Raw genomic sequence first — 18830 nt, forward strand, 5'->3', positions numbered from 1 at the left:
TTTAAACATCTGTGATCATGCTGAAAGTTGAATAAACATAAACATAGTATGACTTGAGCGTGAGAATGTGTTACGTTGAGTATAACTGCTGACATAACATACTCTACTGTTGTGATTTCAGATGGATTCAGGGAATTGGTTTAGGAGGATTATTGCATTGTTGACCACTTCCACCTTCTTAAATACCGTAAGGAAACACTATCTCTGGGAGACACGCAAGTCCCCATGCAAAGTCAGCAGCTGAAGGCCTTATCACAACGCACTGCATCCCCCACATCTTTCATGGCATGATACATTGTAATGCACTCCTCATGCCGCCTTCACTGTCGGTGTTGGGACATCGAACTACCTTGCACCACTGATAATAGACAATACTAGAATAGCCTACAATGGTTTTGGCTAACAACCACACTTATTGGCATTCAGCAGTCATACCCGGAGGTCACACTCCTTTGTTAACACGAGGACACAACTTTAACTTTCGATTTCCTCAGCCTGTCTAAGGTGGCACAGACACTGTCTCCCAGCCGTCCTCACCAGAGTGTACAAGGTCCATGGCCATTGTCCATGACAAGAACACAGTGATGTGTGCACACAGATGTATTTGTGCTCATTATGAAACTGTTGAAATTGCTATACTACAGTACAGGCACGTGCACACATAGACATTTATCCTTCCGTAAAAAAGACCATGAAAAAGACCATGAATGCAGTTTTTACTATGGTGAAAGAAATGCAAATGCCCTCTTTTCAATGCCATACCTGAAGGCAGTTTCAAGAGAATTCACCCTTTGTCAAGTCCCGCCCATTGTCCCGTCCCTCTTCACACCCATTGGTTGCAGTGTCTTGGTGGGACATTCGGTGGGACACTCCATCTACTACCATTCTAATTCAGTTGCTTCGTATTGTTATTCTGTGAGTTCAATTCTAATTTCAAACTTGGTTTCAGTCAAATGGAGCTGCTCAGTGGCAGTATAGTGACTCAGCATGTTTTTAAATGTTTTTATTTCTCCAAAAATTATGTTTTAGCAAATTCAACACCAAAAAGGCGGAACCAGGGCGGGACAAGGCAGATAGAGCCTGCTGGTTGGTCAGTCAGGGACCAACCAGAAGGCTGACAAAGGGTGAATTGCCTTGTCCAAACTCTCCTGAACTTGAATGCAGCGTCTTATTGTTTGAAAGAATTGCTCTCTCTGTGTACAAATCAAGCATCGAAAATAGCCGACCTCCAAGCTCACAACATGTCGCAGCGTTGCCTCCCTAACATTCTCTGCATGTCCCTGGTGCTTATTATGAAACTGTTGAAATTGCTATACTACTGACAGTACTACTGCATTTTACCACTAATATATATATTACATTCTACACCATTTTACCCCTATACTAGATACTACATAAATCATGTATGCATTCAGGAGTTCTACTTGTAACAGAGTATTTCTACATTGCAGTATTGATACTTTTACTTCAGTAAAACATTTGAGTACTTTTTCCACCAATGCCACTATCCTACTATAAATGTGTTAAATCAATGCTTATGTGTGTTGTGCGTGCGTGCGAGTGACGAGTGTACGTGTCCTTTACATTATCGCGGGAACCACTTGACCATTCGACTTCAAACTCGGACCCATGGGAGACACAGACGGACAGACAGGTGGAACTGGTACTCTGACAACAGTTAAAACTGGCATTGCATAACCCTATGGGCATGCTTAGTACTATACTAAATTCTACAGCATTGGGCCACTATACTACACATTATACAGTATGACAATTTTAACAAAAGATATATTTATTATAGTCAGCATTTCTACCACACAATACAGTACTTAGTAGGCCTATACAACATGTATTTCTTTAATAGGAAGGTACAGGTATTTGGCTGTTATCCCTTTCTATTGGAAGATATCTGTCAAAAGGATTCATTAAAAAAATATTATATTTTTCCAGAGGCAGTAGTTCCCTTGCCTAAAGTTTTGTTTTGTTTATAAAGTTGTTTAATGTTTTGAAAAACTAAAAATAATTTTGGCATACTTTCTTGGATTTGAAAGCAAACGACTTTGGGAGAAATATTGTGTAATTTTGAAGCACAAGATGTGCGGGTGTGTGTTTAAAGAAGATGAAGAAAGTCCTGCCTCATAGTGACGTTAATCACAGATCTTAAATGGATGGGCTGATCATACAACCTCCAATTTTCTTCTCCCCATAGTGCACTCCATCTCCATTCCTCTACCTATCTCTGTAGCTGCATGTACAAAATGGTCTAAGAAAGATGATAAAATATCAGTTTCTCCATGGAGTGTTTCTAGTTTTTATGAAGGAGTGCAATCATTCCCACAAGTTCAGGTGATAGCAGTGAGTCTACAGAGCTTGTTTGTTCATCGTCTGGCCCACAATGGAAAACTCTGGGCATGAACCGAGATAGCCGGTGTCACCGGGTACGGCTTACAGTAGCAAGCACACTGAGCCTCTTCTAATGGCATGAGCTTGTGGCCTTGCGATCAACATTGTTATCACCAATACCATTAACCCTAAACCAAAAGTCGACACCTGCACACATAATGTTTCAGTAAGTTAAACGTTGTCATATTTTTCACCTGCCCATTGATACCATATCTTCTAGTAAGATTTACCCAAACCCGCCTGACCCACGGTCAACCTGCAGGTACTATCGGATGTGGGTCAACCAGTGCATTTCCAGTATGTATGTAAAGTATGTAAATTATTTGCTCTATAAATGGAAGTCAGTGAGCAAACATGAATCCTTCATCGATATCTGTAAGATGTTACACATAATATCAGTTGTTGAGGTCAACATAACTGGCATTATATGCAGCCATTCTGGTCTATGGACTGTTACCTTAGATTCTCCCAGAACCGTCATATTAACACTTCCGAGATTTCCAATGGTTTTGGCCTTAGTTTGCCCTGTCAGCAGAATGAATTGCTGATGTTGTTGTTGTTGTCGTCAGACCTCTGAATCAGCTGTTTGATGACATTACTGCAATCTTTCCACTTTTTCAATTTCACTTTTCCTCTCGTTACCATTACTCCTGGTGACATCTTGCTCTAAAATCAATGTTTCCTGGTTGCCATTTTTTCTCCCTCTCTCTCTTCCAATATATATTTCCTCCTCTTGTTGATATTGTATAAATGAGATGTAGGGAAATTCACTGAGCCCTCTAGAGATGCTGTGTACATACGTACATGATAATAAACCCTTTTTCATGCACTAAATGACATTTAGAGCAACCCAATGGCTTACTTGCTTTAACCCAAACTCATTCTGCAAAACAGGCACGTGCCCATGTGGGTGCTAACTCTTGTTTAATAGCGCAAGCAGTAGGGCTATTAGATATTTTATATTATTAAATTAAAACTGGCATGCTAGCTTCTAACTTTAACCAACAGTGATGGTTTGCAAATGGAATGTGAAAATGGAGTCAGTCCTGGTTAGGTACACAGCTCAGATGTAGCCACTGCTCTTTGCTTATGGAAAAACACTTCTCTTAAACACACAGCTTCAACCTCATCTCTCTTCCATCGGCTTGTGTATCCATCCATCCAGCCATGCAATGTGCACTGTGCACACTGGTATTCCAATATGCAGCGAGCATTGGATATATATTTTGTGAGGTACTGTAAACCACCAGTCAGCTCCATATTATTATGGGCACAAAAGGGGCATGCCCATATATTCATGGGTTGCATTTGTAGTCCTACACCAGCCATGTTGAGGACCAACACAGGCGTAGAACAACAGTTCTCTGCCAATCAGACAAATAGAAACACTTGTGTTGGTCCTCAACATGGCCGTTTAGGACTACAAATGCAACCCATGAATAGGCATACAAGGTTTTTCAGGGTAAATGCGACCTTCGGTCGCAATAATGACATCAGGGATCTCCATATATGGGTATGAAAGGTACCTACAGTAGCATTCATGCGCTTTGGTGTGTGTGTGTGTGTGTGTGTGGGGGGGGGGGGGGGGGTTGTAAGTAGGTAATTGTTATTCTACTATCAATGTACTGCTTCCCAGCAAACTTTCAACCTATTTACAAACTTGCTTTGAACACTGCGCTAGCTGCCCCTGCCCATTTGTCAAGGAAATTGATACACTCCCTTGTGCTTCCCGAAGAAACTCAGGTTAATTCAACTTTTATATAAACTTTTTTTACTTCAAAATGGGCCAACTGTGCCACGGTCGGGCAAGCTCATATCAGGGGCTGGAGTGCTTTGTAAGAGCAAGGTCATTTAGCAAATGGAATTCTCCCACTGCTGTGGATGGAGGAGAGGTTCTTTACCATCGATCCAAGTCACTCACTTTTCAGTGCTGATCAAAAACCCATTTAAAATCAACCACGTCTGACTGGCCATCTGATCTGGAAGGAGGGTAGGCTCTGCTGTGGTGGAACTGAACAGATGAGGAGCAGGTATATATTGTATATGTATATACTGTATATGTATATTTTATATATTTATATGTATTTATTTATAAATAAAGTAAAGTTGTTCCTCAGTCCATAGTCTCTGCTGCCGCCTCTCTCTCTAGCTCACACACAGCTCTCAGTGCCCGCTGGGCCAGCGTGGGGGTCGCCGGGAGACCCAAGGAAGCGGAGAACTGCACCAGCTCCACTGCCCTCTGGGGGGCGCCCTCGCTACCGCACGCTGCCAGAAGCTCCTCCAACACGTCTTCACTAGGAACTCTGTTCATAGCCTTGAAGCGCTGCAGCATCTCCCAGGCCTGCGGTGTCCCGGTGGCTCGGAGCAGCAGCACGGTGACGTGGGACAGAGAAGAGTTGGTCCACTCCAGTCTGCTTCGTTCGCCCTCGTACACACTCCTTATGTCCAGGGCACAGGCTGCAAAGGACTGATGCACCTCAGGACTGTGTTTGTCTCTGGCCATCAGACCCAGCAGTTCTTCCACCAAGTCTGACCTGTTGTCGTGACCCAGGGCCCTGATGTCTTTCCAAATGGTCGGCAGAAGGTCCAGGCGAACGTCCGTATCCACCGCCTGAAGCAGGTCCCTCATGCCCTGAGGGCTCGGGTAAAAGCGCGAGGGGACGAGTTGTCGGTACCACTTCAACACCACGTCTATGTGCTCCATCATGCACAGCAGGCTGAAGAAACGACCGTAGTAAAGACTCTGCCGGTAGGAATCTCCCAGAAGCCTCCAGTTCTCCCCTACTTCCAGCAGGCTGTGCAGTCTGTAGGCCTGCTCCACATCTCTAGTGTCCAGACAAATTCTCATGGCGTTGGAGAAGAAGTGGACGTCATCGGGGTCCTGGCACGTGAAGCTCTTTCCTGCCACCTCCAGCATGGCTTCTTGCAGTATGTCAGTGGTGTTGCCGTGTGCAGGGGTGGCTCCTCTGTAGAAGATGGCTAGGACATGTTCAAAGGATGCCAGACAGGGAGCTATCCCCAGTGCCTTCATCTCACTCAGCGTGCGAAGGCTCATGGCTTTGGCTAAAGAGCCACAGCGTCTCAGAGCTTTCAGAACGGCGTTGAAGGTCAACAGGTTGGGCTGAACCTTGTGCTCCTTCATCTGGTGCAACAGCTCGGTAACGAGGTCCCATCTCTCGTTGTATTTCTCCCTGGCCAACGGAGCGGCTGCGATCAGTGCGTTGAAAAGATGAACGTCGCCCGTCAATCTGTTGTTGAGCATATCTGTGTAGATGTCGAAGGCCTTCACATAGGCTGTGTGCTTCACCATGCCCCTGATCAGAGCAGAGTAGCATGCCGTGTCTCTCTCTGGCAGCAGCTTGAAGATCCTCTCTGCGTGGTTGTTGTTATCTTTCCACGGCAGGAGGTCTGAGGCCCGACGCGGCCCGCCTCCTCTTCTCCTCCTCGCATCCTCCCCGGACTCCTGAGCCGTGTCCTCTGTCTCAGGTCCTCCGTCTTCCTGCACAGGGTCTCTGTCGCCGTAGAGACAGACAAGGTCCATCAGGTCATGGGTCGTCTCCATGGAGATCACTGTTCCAGCTTGCAGTAGTTGATCGTACATGTCGATGGCGGCTGTGACTTTCCTCAGGCTGATCCTCTCCTTCAACGCCTCCTCACTCACCTCCTCAAGACGCAGGGACACCGTGTCTGGCATCAGACACGGTATGTGGGGCTCAGCAAAGTCTTTGGTGAAAAACTTTGGATTGGTGTTGACAAAGTATTTGGCCGCAGCTTTGCCAGACTCCTGAGAGAGAGAATACAGCTTGGACTCTGCAGAGGTCCTTGGAGAGAGGTAGGGGTCATCCTGGAACTGGTATGGATAAGCTGTATGGTCCATGCTGACAGTAGCGGCCAGAGCTTCCAATACAGCGTCCTTGCTCCATGTTTTCTTCCTGGGAATGACAACAGTGTCTGTGCACTCTGTTTTGGCTGTGGCAGTCTGTTGTCTTGTGACAGGACTCCAAAAAAAGCTCCTCAGTTGGAGGTTATTTACTCTCAGAATCCTGCTGTTATTGTACAGGTAATTTCCTACATGCCTGCCTCCTGCCGCCGCCTTGTTGGAACCAACACCAACCAGCTGTTAACTCTGTTTCATACTGTATATTATTCTTGGAAACCATTGCACCAGTCAGTTAACTTTGTTTTGTTACTTGCGCCGGCAGACATGCGGGTGGGGTGGTGATGGCTGTCTGTGCACTGCTCTCCCCCGAGTCCATTTTATGCTGATGACATCAGAATATGCCCATATATGGGCATGCCCCCTATTGTGCCCATATGTGGAGCTGACTGGTTTGTTTGCGCCTGATGATGACACACTGAGGTTAGACAACACACTCCATATTTGGACTTACTCCTTATAAGGTTATGGATGAATCATAGTGACATGAGCGTGATGATGTGGTCTGCTGGTCGGCCACATCAAGAAGGATGGAGAGAGACAGAGAGAAAGAGAGAGAGAGAGAGAGAGAGAGAGAGAGAGGTGGCAGATGTCAAGGGAGTTGAAAGAAATAAACAAAGAAACAACAGTGATATGAGGGAGGGGAGAGTTGAAGAGTAAAACGAGGGAACTAAAAACAGAATAGACAAATCGTATTATCCTGCTAATCCGCCTACTACCTTCGTTTGTCTGTCCTCAATCGATCTGAACATGACCATCATGACATGAATGGAGTGAGAAGGTTGATCATTACTCTGTGAACTCTCACTCTGCTGTGGGTGTAAATGTATTCGTACATGTTTCTCCTTAGTGGGTTGACCCATACATTTTTAATTGCACACGGACATTGACTGATGTATTATGCTGAGAGTGAGAAAGCTGATTCTTCACTTTTCACAAATGTAAGCTGTTGAATTTCTGTGAACTCTCACTCAATTAACACTGCTGTTTGGAGACAGAGGGTGTTGATTCGGCAGGTGTTTCCAATTTTGCTTTTCTCTTTATAATAGCATGCTATGTACCTGCGCTCAGGGTTATACACACACCACAGAGAATGCTAGCAGTGTGAGAGACAGAGAGAGACAGCTGGCTCAATGGTGCAAAGTTATTTTAAAAAAAAAAGTTTAAAAGCCTAACAAGCAGCAAACCCAAGAAGGCTGGGCTACATGTAGCCTGTAATGTATACAGACTTACTTGGCACACCAATATGTGTGTTACTGTATGTGTGTGGTCAATTAATGTGCAGAGGGCTTAGCTTTAATTATAAAACGCCTTATCAAGTGTGTCTACAAGAATCAACCTTCAACCCACAGTAGTGACTTATTTTTCTCATGAATTTGTCTCCTCAGTGTGTTGGACTTTGGTATATCAATCTGAAATTGATTCAAGTAGAATTTTAACTTTCTCCAAATGTAAGCTGTTTATTTTTGCCACAGGCCATGGGATCTTGTGGTCTGCACTGCACAGAGTCTGGGTGCGTGCATCCCCGGATCTGGACTAGTATACAAAAATACTGTAAAATCAATAGTGAGTAAGAAAGGGAAAAAGTGAGAAATGTAAATATCGAGCCAAAAATAATTCAACCTGGTGAATATTGCTCTTTCCATAAATATTCAAGGGCCAAACAATCTAATTTGTACAAACAAGCTTGCACACGCGCAAACACAACCCACCTAGGCACCCACACACACACACACACACACACACACACACACACACACACATGCACATACTGTAGGAAACACAGTCAATAGGATTCATGCAAAGTTAAGCACAAACCTTTGTGAGATTATTGATCTGCCAAGTATGTGAAACATAAATAGGACTTGTTTATGTATTCAAGCTATTGACAACATCCTCAAACGCAGGTGTCATTCGTTCTCTGTGTTTTTGAACGCATGCCTAACGGTTAACTTATGCTTTTGTAACTCTGGGAGTTTCCATTAGGTTCCATTCCACTTGGAATACCCGAAACCCTTGAAATGAGTCGAATGACCGTTTAACACTCGTGTGTGTCAACTGTTTCCCTTCCAGGATTGGCTGAGCAAGTTTGGTTACCTCCCCCCATCTGACCCAGTGAATGGCCAGCTACAGACCAAGGAGGCTCTTACCGAGGCCATCAAAGCCATGCAGAAGTTTGGAGGGCTGCAGGAGACTGGCATCTTAGGTATGTCACTGTGTGTTTGGGTTGGTTGGGAGATATACTGTATATGTGATTAAAAGTGCACAGTAAAGTCCTCCTGTTAATTTAACTCGGAAGAGGACCGGTAAGGGTGTCTGATTTACCAGGGTTGTTGCACACAATTCTGGTCCCTGCGTACGAGGATTCGCTTTGGGCCCCCCATGCATGTCAGTGACGATTTAAGAATCCACGGGCCCTGGCGCTTCTCCAAATCAAAGGGCCCCCCCGCCGCCGCCGCCGCCCGACCCGACCGCCCGACCGCACGCAACCCCCCCCCCCCCCCCGGGAGAAAGTGCGCTCTCTCACATTCATCGAATCGTAGGCTATCGCCTCTCTTGGCCACTTGGCCACTTGGCCAGAGAGAGAGAGAGGGGGAGAGAGAAAGGGAGAGAGAGCATGAACCATAATGAGAGAGAGAGATAGTGTGTGTGCGTGCGTGCATAACACTCATTGTGACTCACCACGTCTTCATAGAAATAACGATGCGAAAAAATATTTTTTATTTTTTATTTGATTTACACAGGGCCTTCCAGGCGGCGGGCCCTGGCGCTTAAGCACAGGTTAGTCCAATGGTTAGTCCGGCCCTGCATGTTCTTCATAGGGGGAGAGGTTTAACCCATTTAGACTGGGAATGCATTTTGTCAGTCTACTCTACTGTCAATAAAGGCATGAAAGCCCCCAAAAAATAAAAAATAAATAAAAAAGATATACAAGCTGATAGCAGTGCCGCGCTGTGAGCTTGTAGATCTGCTATTAGTTTTTTGAAACCTATGTTTCTATGTCAGTGGTCTGTGGTGCTCAAACTTTTTCATGTGAAGGACCCCCAAAATTATATGTATTTGGCCACGGACCCTCATCTCAAAATATTTAGTTCCAGGGACCCCCCAGAAGCAAAATTTGAGTTACAAATGTTCACTTAAAAAATACATATATTCAAAGATTTGCCACATTTTCACGACTTTTCAAAAATAGCAGATCTACAAGCTCGGTGGCGTGCTGTGAGCTTGTAGATCTGAGAGCTGGATCGTGGTCATCCCACAACCTTAATTAGAATCGCCCCGTGTGTTTGTGTGTTTGTGTGTTTGTGTGTGTTTCCATCTGTAACTCCACGTTCAGCAGTTGTTCAATTGTCTAAAAAACATAATACAAAAATCAATAACGCATGCACCTTGCCCAACATCAACTTTATCACCTTCAAATGTGTCTCTACTTCTCATAATCCCCAAATGTTTAAAATATTTCCCCAAATTTTGGCCTGTAGGCGGCTTTGTCCTGTGATGCGATTTACATCACAAATGGGCGTCAACAAGCGTCTGTCTGCTTCACACCAAGGGGCTGTAGGCTAGTCTTTGTAAATATCGCCAGGCGTTTACTCGTGGAGTGATTGTATTTGAGTCTCCACCGTGTCATGTCCAAATCACAATAAAGATGATAAAGTGTCCAATCAGGTGCACCATCTGCTTCAATTAACTGCCATTATTGCCATTGTCAACTGGTACAGTAGGTGTCCTAACCAACACCAGGGTCTAAATGTCTCAATCCAGCAGTACTAGGGAGACCACCTCCAACCGCTGCAGATATGCTTATATATATTATAAATCACCATATACATTGGTTATAATGTTTTATTCAATCAGATAAATCATGGATTAACATACAGTAGCTTTAACATTGGGTTGTGTCCTGCTTTTAGAAACGTGGTATGCTGCTGGTTTGTGCTTTTATGACAGAATGCGGCCACTCGGTCTCTCTCTTTCTGGTCATCTTTTGCAGAGCAGCACCTTTGCCCCAGTTAGAAAATAGTGAAATAAACTAATACAAATCCACTCTGAAAAAGTATAGGACCTACCATTTTATCATAGCAAAATCCAAACAGCCTTTTCTCCACCTTTTTAATGTAGGTCTAATGTTATTCGGTTCATATTGTGTGGACCATGGCTAAAAGACAAGTCACACGTTTCTGTTCTGCTCCTTTGCAGACCAACCAACGCTGGGCCTGATGAGTACGCCCAGGTGTTCCCTGCCCGATGTGTCCGAGACTGAGGTGACGAGAGGCCGCAGGAGGCGAAGTCCCACTCCCCAGAACAAATGGGCTAAGAGACATCTCTCCTGGAGGTAAAGAATGGTTAATAGTTCAATTCGGTATGGAAAAAATGTATGATAGGCACCTCGTCTGTATTTTAGGACCACATAAAGGTGGCTGGATGGTAACATTACCGGTATATAGATTTTAGAACCAAAGAAACATGGAAGGTTACCTCACATTCAGTTAGATTAAATTGTTATTAAGTTGTGACTGATGTCGCTTAGAGCAGAGAGAGAGAGAGGGAGGGAGGGAGGGAGAGAGATACAAGCACCAACTACAGTATAATTACAACAATAACAAGTATGTTGGTGCCTTGCATTTCCTCCACCATTGGTGTGTGAATGTGTATGTACTGTATGTGAATGGGTGAATGAATGCACATTGTGCAACGCTTTGAATAAAGGCGCTATAGAAATGCACCATTTAAGACAAATAATAGCAGGTTTAATAATAGATGTGCTGTAGGTACAGCATATAATAACATTCCACATCTGTATTACATGGAAATCCTAGCATCACATAGAAATTTTAAATGTCGATGCTTACATCAGACATTCTATAAACATAGAGAGGTGGATGCTTGCTTACATCAGATGTATTCAAATTATTCTGCATAGTTTGTGAGGAAAGGGTTAGGATTAGGTATATTTTTGTGACATTAGGATTAGGGTTAGGTTTAGGTATAGTTTTGTCAACATGCGATCTCGCTATGGCGTCCAATCATGTCAAAACCTGGCATTTCAGGGCTACTGAACTACAAAATCTGACGCCTACAAAATCTTACGCCTACAAAATCTGACGCCTTGGGAGTGAAAACGGGTTGATGGTTACATAAGATAGAGTCTAGAAAACCATAGAGAGGAGCATAGGGGGAAAGAAATATGTCTACTGCACTTTGAAGTTGTCCATGTACAGCAATTATGCAGTATATATATACATGCGATAGAAATCAAAAGGCATAATACTGCATATGTTTCCTGGTGAGCAAAGGCCTCGTCACTCAGTCATTCCGTAATGTATCCGTGTCAGCACCAGCAGCGTGGAGCATCTGTCACTCAGGATAGGGTTAAAGAGGAAAGGGGAGAGAGAGGGAGCGAAGCAGATGCTCGGTCTCCATGCTGATTTACACACGTTATGAGCCTGAACCTCCAGCCTCTTCACAGCAGACAGCGGAGTGAGGAATGGGAGCTGCTGTAGTCGTGGTTGGTGGAAAGGCGCCGCTTGTGTGTGCTTGTGCGCGCGAATGGTTGCGTGTGTGCGAGCAGGCAAGCGAGAGAGAGAATGAGTGAGAGATGCTCAGGGATTTGTACGTGCGCGCGTGCACGAGAGAGAGATGCTTGGTGACACCAATCGTTATGCTTTATAATAGTTATCTTCTTTGTACACACACACACACACACACACACACACACACACACACACACACACACACACACACACACACACACACACACACACACACACACACGCCTCTAAATCATTCACATCTATTGTCTCATGCACAAACAATAGTTGTTTGTATAGCAGCGTTATGGAAAGTGAAAATCTCGTATACTTCCTCAACACTGGGGATATAAAACACCTTGGTGGAGTGGGCGGCTAACAAGCTGCAGCAACCGACATTAGTCAGTCCTGGTTTCTGTCATTTCTCCCTCTCTGTCAGCCTCTCTCTCCCCTCTCCTCTCCTCTCCCCTCTCCTCTGCTCTCCTCTCTCTTTTCGCCTGTGTTGCTGTCTCACTTGTGTACCGGTGCCAGTCAAACAGCTTGCTCCTGTCAGCCCGCTCCGCCGTCTGTACAGCCTGTCTGCTCAGATCGCAGGAGCCACCTTTATATTTAACAAAACTGCAAAGGAAGGACATCAATTTATTCACCCTAGAGCCCCACACTGCCAAACACACAGATGGTGCATTTATTGTAACTTTATGATAAACTCCTGCGGAATGTGTGTTGACTTCAAACACCAGAGAGCTCGGCATATGGTGTAGTTTGTCCCGGAAAACTCCCGAAGCAACATGTTGATATTCTGTCTAGGTTAGTCTACTTATTTGCCCAGGTGAGGTGGGGTTGATGATAGCATTTTCTGGTCCTGTGTGTTTTGTTCAGTTGATGTAATACCTTGTTTTATATCACGGCTCTCCCCTGGAACAATGAGTAAAATGAAACGGATAGTTCTGGTGTTGCCGTCCACAGTTTAGTTTTCCCTCAAGAGTGGCACTCATTTCGGTTCACTCGGCATGCTGCATGGTGTATGTGCCAGGTCTTACAACAAAGGCATTACTTTTTAAATGACTTTAAAAACAAGGCAGATATTCCTTGTTTGTGCAGGCATTCGTGGACTACTTTCTGGTAGAAATTACTCTTGCAGTAACATTGTTATTTAAAACCGTTTTAGCTGGGATATGATTTCTGTGATTCTTTTATGTTGCCATTTTGGTAAACGTTTTATAAAAGCAATAAGACTCGCAGGGCCATGGTTTACAGTGATTTTAGAAGAGCCAGGGGGGTTGTAGGCACTTTGCGCCCGTGCCTAACAACAGCCCTTAGCTGTTCTGAAATCACTGTGAACCACGGCCTCTTGGGGCTTATTGCTTTATTTTAGTGTGTCCTCAGCACTTCTCCTTTTAGATTTGGAAGATTATTATGATGGTTTGATGTTGTATAACACTTCTGCTTTCACACACCATAGGGAATGACAGGGACTAACAAGGAGGGAGCAGCAGTAAAGGTTATAAGCCAGATTCAAGACCACATCAGGTCACATATCGTCACTGTCGGGTAGAAACCTTGTATCTCCAAGTTTCAAATGTGTATGTTTCTTTTCAAAAGTAAAGCTCTACTTCATCATACAAGAGTGTTGCACAAATGTAGTGAAAATAGCTGATCTACAAGCACACAACGCCTCGCGATGCGAAGCACTGTGTGCTTGTAGATTGTCTATTTTCAGTATTTTAAATTGTCTTTTAAAATAATAATAAAAAAGGAAGGGTTTTGGACATACAAAGTTTCCACCCGACAACGACGACATAGAGTATACTGTACCTGCCAAAACACACGCACGCACGCACGCGCGCACGCGCGCACACACACACACACACACACACACACACACACACACACACACACACACACACACACACACACACAGACCCCCAAGTCCCCTGAGTTGGGATGCTACAGTAGGTTTCAAGTGGTTACCAAAGCACTTTACAATGTGCATTACATTCACCCTTTCACACACACATTCACACACCGAAGGCAGAGCCATCAACCCTGAAAGGCATCTGGATTCAGGAGCAGTTAGGGGTTCAGCGTTTTTCTCTCAACTACACTTTTACACAGAGCCATGCAGTAACCACACCAGGAACCTTCCGGTTCACTGGCGGCTGTTTTATCACATAAGCCACCGCCACCCCAGTTAGAGAGAGAGAGAGAGAGAGAGAGAGAGAGAGAGAGAGAGAGAGAGAGGCTAAGAGAATGAGTGAAGCTAATACAGTCTCACGCTGTTATATTGACTGAGAGGGATATTTACCAGTGGGCCAGAGGGAACATCAGGAATGATGATCAATACGAAGACAAACTGCAACCACAAGCTGGCAGCAGCACGGCTGCAGGAAAACATGCTCGCTGAATCACTTGTTTGTCATAGATTTTTAATACAGATGACTTTTCAGATTTTGTTTTTTTCATTTCATCGTTGAAAAAAATGGCGGCTTTGGTCAAACCCAGAAATACCCATACTGTATGTGTGTTTGTATTATACTGTATTTATACTGTATTAGTGTATATTAGTAGCATTTACAGTGTAATAACATTATGCTTAGGGAATTTAAAATACAAAAAAAGAAATAAAAAAAATCGGATAAGGAGATATGGAACAGCTACTCAACAGTGTTTTCAGAGCAAGAATTGCCTTCAGTGTAACATAATGTAGGCTATATGGTCTTTTAATAGCTTAACCCTGGGATAAACGCTGTGTGTTTGGATTAATGATGTGAAGATTGCAGGGCTTCACCAGGTCATTTAGCATAGTGGGATCTAGATGTTGATATGAACTTCTCTTCAGCAAATGTCAATTACACACAATTGAACAAGTGCATTTCAAACACGTGAACGCACATATAAATGCACGAGTGCCGCCACACACCCACATCTATTTGCTGGCAAAGATAACAGTTCATTAAACACAAACATGCACGCACCCTGTGCGCTCACACGTTTTTCCCAATGGGACCCCCTGCTCAGACGAACTAAAGAGAATCCACTCATGCATCTGGCCGTAACACGGAGGCGTCCAAAGTGTCACCTCAGGCGAGGAAGAAGAGCTGGGGTGCTGCTGAGGCTGAGGCTGGGGCGGTGTGCCAGCCCGCCACCCCCTACACACACCCAGAGGCCATGTTCTTCATGCTCTCTTCAACCAAGCGTATCCAATACTTTTAGCATATCAATGTGAACACACAGAGAGATGGTATGTATCGATTCAAACCTCTGTTTGGCAAGTCAGATCACTCCTACAACCTGCAATCTGCCCACCCTCAGGCAGAGGTTGTAGTAAGCATGCAGTGCCTGCTGTGAGGCTGATCCACTGCTGCTCTAACCAATTGGACAACATATTACTCTCACTCCCAAATAGTACTATAGTGACTTCTTGGGACAAATGAGACCAAGCAGCAATTTGTTTGACGTGACCGGGTCTCCCCTTCACGTCATTTGACGTCATCCCGGTCACACTCCTGGTTCTCAATTAGTAAAAGGCTGATTGTTCCGCAAAACAAAAACAAAAAACAAAACATTTAAAATGACGGAGGCGCTGTCTAAAGCGGACATGAGCCACAGGAGGCACCACCAGGTACCTTGCTGAACGTTGCAAAGTCCGCTTCAGCCAACTGAGAGCTGTCCGAGTTATGTCCCGATAGGGACATAAATCGTTAGTCATATTCCCCTCTAATCAACATGTGCCATCACGGGTACTCCCGAGACGTCAAACACTTGGTGCTTGGTCAAATCCGTACTGTGATCGGATGATGACATTGATGAGTACACGTGAGCAGTCATGGGATTCATCCAGAAGTGCATAAAGGACTGGGCGTTACCAAACCAGAAGCCATGGATTAACAGGTACGTTCGAGCTGCCCTCAACACACGCAACATCGCCTTTGCCTCCGGAGACAAAGCGGAGGGGAAACAAAGCGGCTTTGCCCCTCCACCAGAAAATCTCCTTATTTTTCACAGTCCTTGGCAGGTATGAAAAGCCTGTTACTATTCCCTGCAGAGTGGTCACAGCAACTCAGCGGGAATAATGCAGCGGGAAGACTGAGACACGGCTACTGTATGTGGCAAATGACTCACGTAGAATGTGGCAGGGACTGCGCAACAGATCGTGACTACGAGTAAGACAGTGATGGGACTGATGGCCAACAACGAGGAGACGGCCGACAGAAGAGATGCCACCCACCTGACACAGCGGTGCCAGGAGAACAACACCGCTGTCAACGTCAACAATACCAAAGAGCACATCGTGATACAGGAGAGAGAGGAGGGAGACAGGGCCTGCTGGGGAGAGAGTCAGCATATTCCAGTTCCTCTGTCTGGACCAGTAAAGCGTGCACGCACACACACGCGCGCACACACATTCAGATGCAGATGTCCATGTACACAATTACAAACAATGAGGCAAAAAACAACATAAACAATATTAAGGCAGGACCTACACACACACACACACACACACACACACACACGCGTACGCGCACGCACACACACACACACACACACACACACACACACACACACACACACACACACACACACACACACACACACACACACATACTGTAGGCACACACACACACACACTCTCTCCCTCTCTCACGCATGCATGCACGCACACACAAACGCACGCTCGTACGCAGAGTATCTTAGACACACTGCACAAATAGTTAGCATACTGCCAGAGGCTTTTGCATCAGGCTAATCAGCTTAGCAGATGGGTTATAAAAATGTGAGGAGAGGAATTGCAGATACACAGTGAAACCCTGAGTGTGAATTTAAAACGTAGCGTTACGGTAAGGGTCCATGTTTTCATTCAAGATGTGACTGTGTAGTAACAGGGCTGTGTAGTAAGAAAAGATGAGCACAAGAGCAGAGGATGAGAGTTCCATTTATCTTGTGGTGGACAGCAACAAGTAAACGTTTGTTCTTGTATTTTACTTGAATAGGCTTAAGTAATTTGGGACACTAAGTGGATATGTAGTGGAGACTTGTCTAAGACTAATAATGTAGGCCTATTGTATAATTTATGAATTAACCACTTAACACATTAAACGCCCACGTGGTGCCCACGCGCCAATCTCTTTGATGTTTACGTGTGCCCACGACGCGTTCGACGCGTTGTACAGTAAACTATACTGTACTGTAGCTACTGCACTTGGCTACCGCGGTGATGAAACAAACTCCATTTCCCAACATGCAGCGCGAAATTACGTCACCCGGACGTGCTGTCTGTCTCGTTGACTTCCTGTTTAGCGGCTGCACAAAAATGCTGTTTTCTCCGGATTCTCTTCCTTTTTTCTTTTTTTTCTCAAAACGGCAGCCTCTTCTACCGGCCGTAACACAAACACTGTGGCTTAGAATTGATAAAAAACGGTCCTGACTGAAAGAATAAACAGGACATACTTGGATTACATTTACTCGGATTACTTTTCTCGCCAGTACTTCGAAGGTAGGTAAAATGGTGGGTTGCCATGGGCACCAGCAAATTAAACGTTGAATAATTCTGGGCACCCGATGTGTTAAAGGGGAGTTCCACTCATTTTCAACTTTTTCTTATTTCCACACAACAACTCTAAGGTATATTAATGACATAGTTCAATGTTGAAAAGGAGCGGAATTCCCCTTTAAGACCGATTTCAAGTAGGGCTTAAGTTTCTTTTTACATTTGGGATTTTTTTCTAATACTAGCCTACATTTCAATACACTAATGCATTTATATTAAAAATAAAAATAATGTACCTTGTAAACTGTACTTTTTAAATCAAGCAAGTAGCCTTCTCAAGTCGTGTACAAAATTGGCAGAGCCAATTTTACTTTGTTGAGTAATATTTGACGAATAATCTTCTATACCGTGGGTCTTCAACAGGGGGTCCGGGACCCCAGAGTTACTACAGGGGGTCCTCCAAATCTTTGAGTGATAGAAAGTTTTTTCATATTAACCACTTTAACCCTAGTGTCCATATTCTGATAACTTTAGCCAAAAATAGCAGATCTACAAGCTCACAATGCCTCGCGCTGCGAGGCGTTGTGAGCTTGTAGATCTGCTATTTTTGGCAAAGAGCTTTGGTGTAGAGGGGAAAAAGAGCAGACTAAGTACAGAGTGAAAGGTCAAGTTTATTAAGTATTGACGGTTCAAGTAGTTAAATATCTGAAAACACAAATTGACATGAATCCAAAATACACTGATGATTGTGCTGACAAACGATGAAACTATATGGAATCTATGAACAGGTTGTGGGGGTCCCTGCTTCATCTCTCTCAACTAAGGGGTCCTTGGCCTGAAAACATTGAAGACCCCTGTTCTATACTTTGACTCAAGTACTATTAGGTTAGGTACTTTTTTCTCAGCTGCAGTAAATTACTTCCACACAAAGACGACCATGGGCGCTCTCATTATAGATAAACAATGGCTCAGCCAGTGGAGAGTGAACGTCTTGCTCGTCAAGTCTCACAAAGGTCTTCTTCCTCTCTGGTCTCAGAGCAGTGCAGTCGAGAGACCACCAGCCAGGCTGGAGTCACTGATTGTTGTTATCACACCAAAGAAAATGGACAGAAGGTGTCATTCTCGGTGAGAGAGAGAAAAAAAAGCCTGAAATGGAATCACTAAGGCACACAGAGAATGTGAGAAAGAAGAGCACGAGATGGCTAGAGAGAGAGAGAGAGCAAAGAGGGATTCAAGTGGGGTCTACACAATAGAATCCTCAGTGTTAATTCAAGTCTTTTTTTTTCTTCTTTTTTTTCAACTAGATTTGAATGTGTATTCAGAAAACCAGGACATTCTGTGGACCACATAGAAACTTTGGGGCTCCACTGTGTATCTCAGACTTCATGTGACCAGCCTGTGCATATCAGTCATCTATGGCGTCAGTCATCTATGATGCATTATGTATCCAAATGTGGGTACGGTTTCAGCA

General features: G+C 44.5%; 2 protein-coding genes across 2 annotated transcripts in view; one reads left to right on the forward strand and one right to left on the reverse strand.

Annotated features, from left to right (window-relative positions):
• The window catches only part of LOC308299755 (matrix metalloproteinase-17-like), a gene marked incomplete at both ends in the record, with an annotated part of 140729 nt that overhangs the window by 55595 nt on the left and 66304 nt on the right, over positions 1 to 18830 (forward strand). The window contains 2 exons of the mRNA XM_080743544.1: positions 8414 to 8546; positions 10541 to 10676. Of these exons, the coding sequence (XP_080599670.1) occupies positions 8414 to 8546; positions 10541 to 10676 (269 nt within the window). The remainder of the gene's footprint in view (positions 1 to 8413; positions 8547 to 10540; positions 10677 to 18830) is intronic.
• On the reverse strand, positions 4517 to 6659 carry LOC308299067 (small ribosomal subunit protein mS39-like; the record flags this gene model as incomplete). The annotated part of the gene is made up of 2 exons (XM_080742792.1): positions 4517 to 6382; positions 6594 to 6659. The coding sequence occupies 2 exons, from the start codon at positions 6657 to 6659 to the stop codon at positions 4517 to 4519; spliced, it is 1932 nt and encodes a 643-aa protein (XP_080598918.1).

This window comes from Nannobrachium achirus (genome assembly GCF_963921795.1).
Source record: "Nannobrachium achirus genome assembly, chromosome: 15".
Taxonomy (NCBI): Eukaryota; Metazoa; Chordata; class Actinopteri; order Myctophiformes; family Myctophidae; genus Nannobrachium; species Nannobrachium achirus.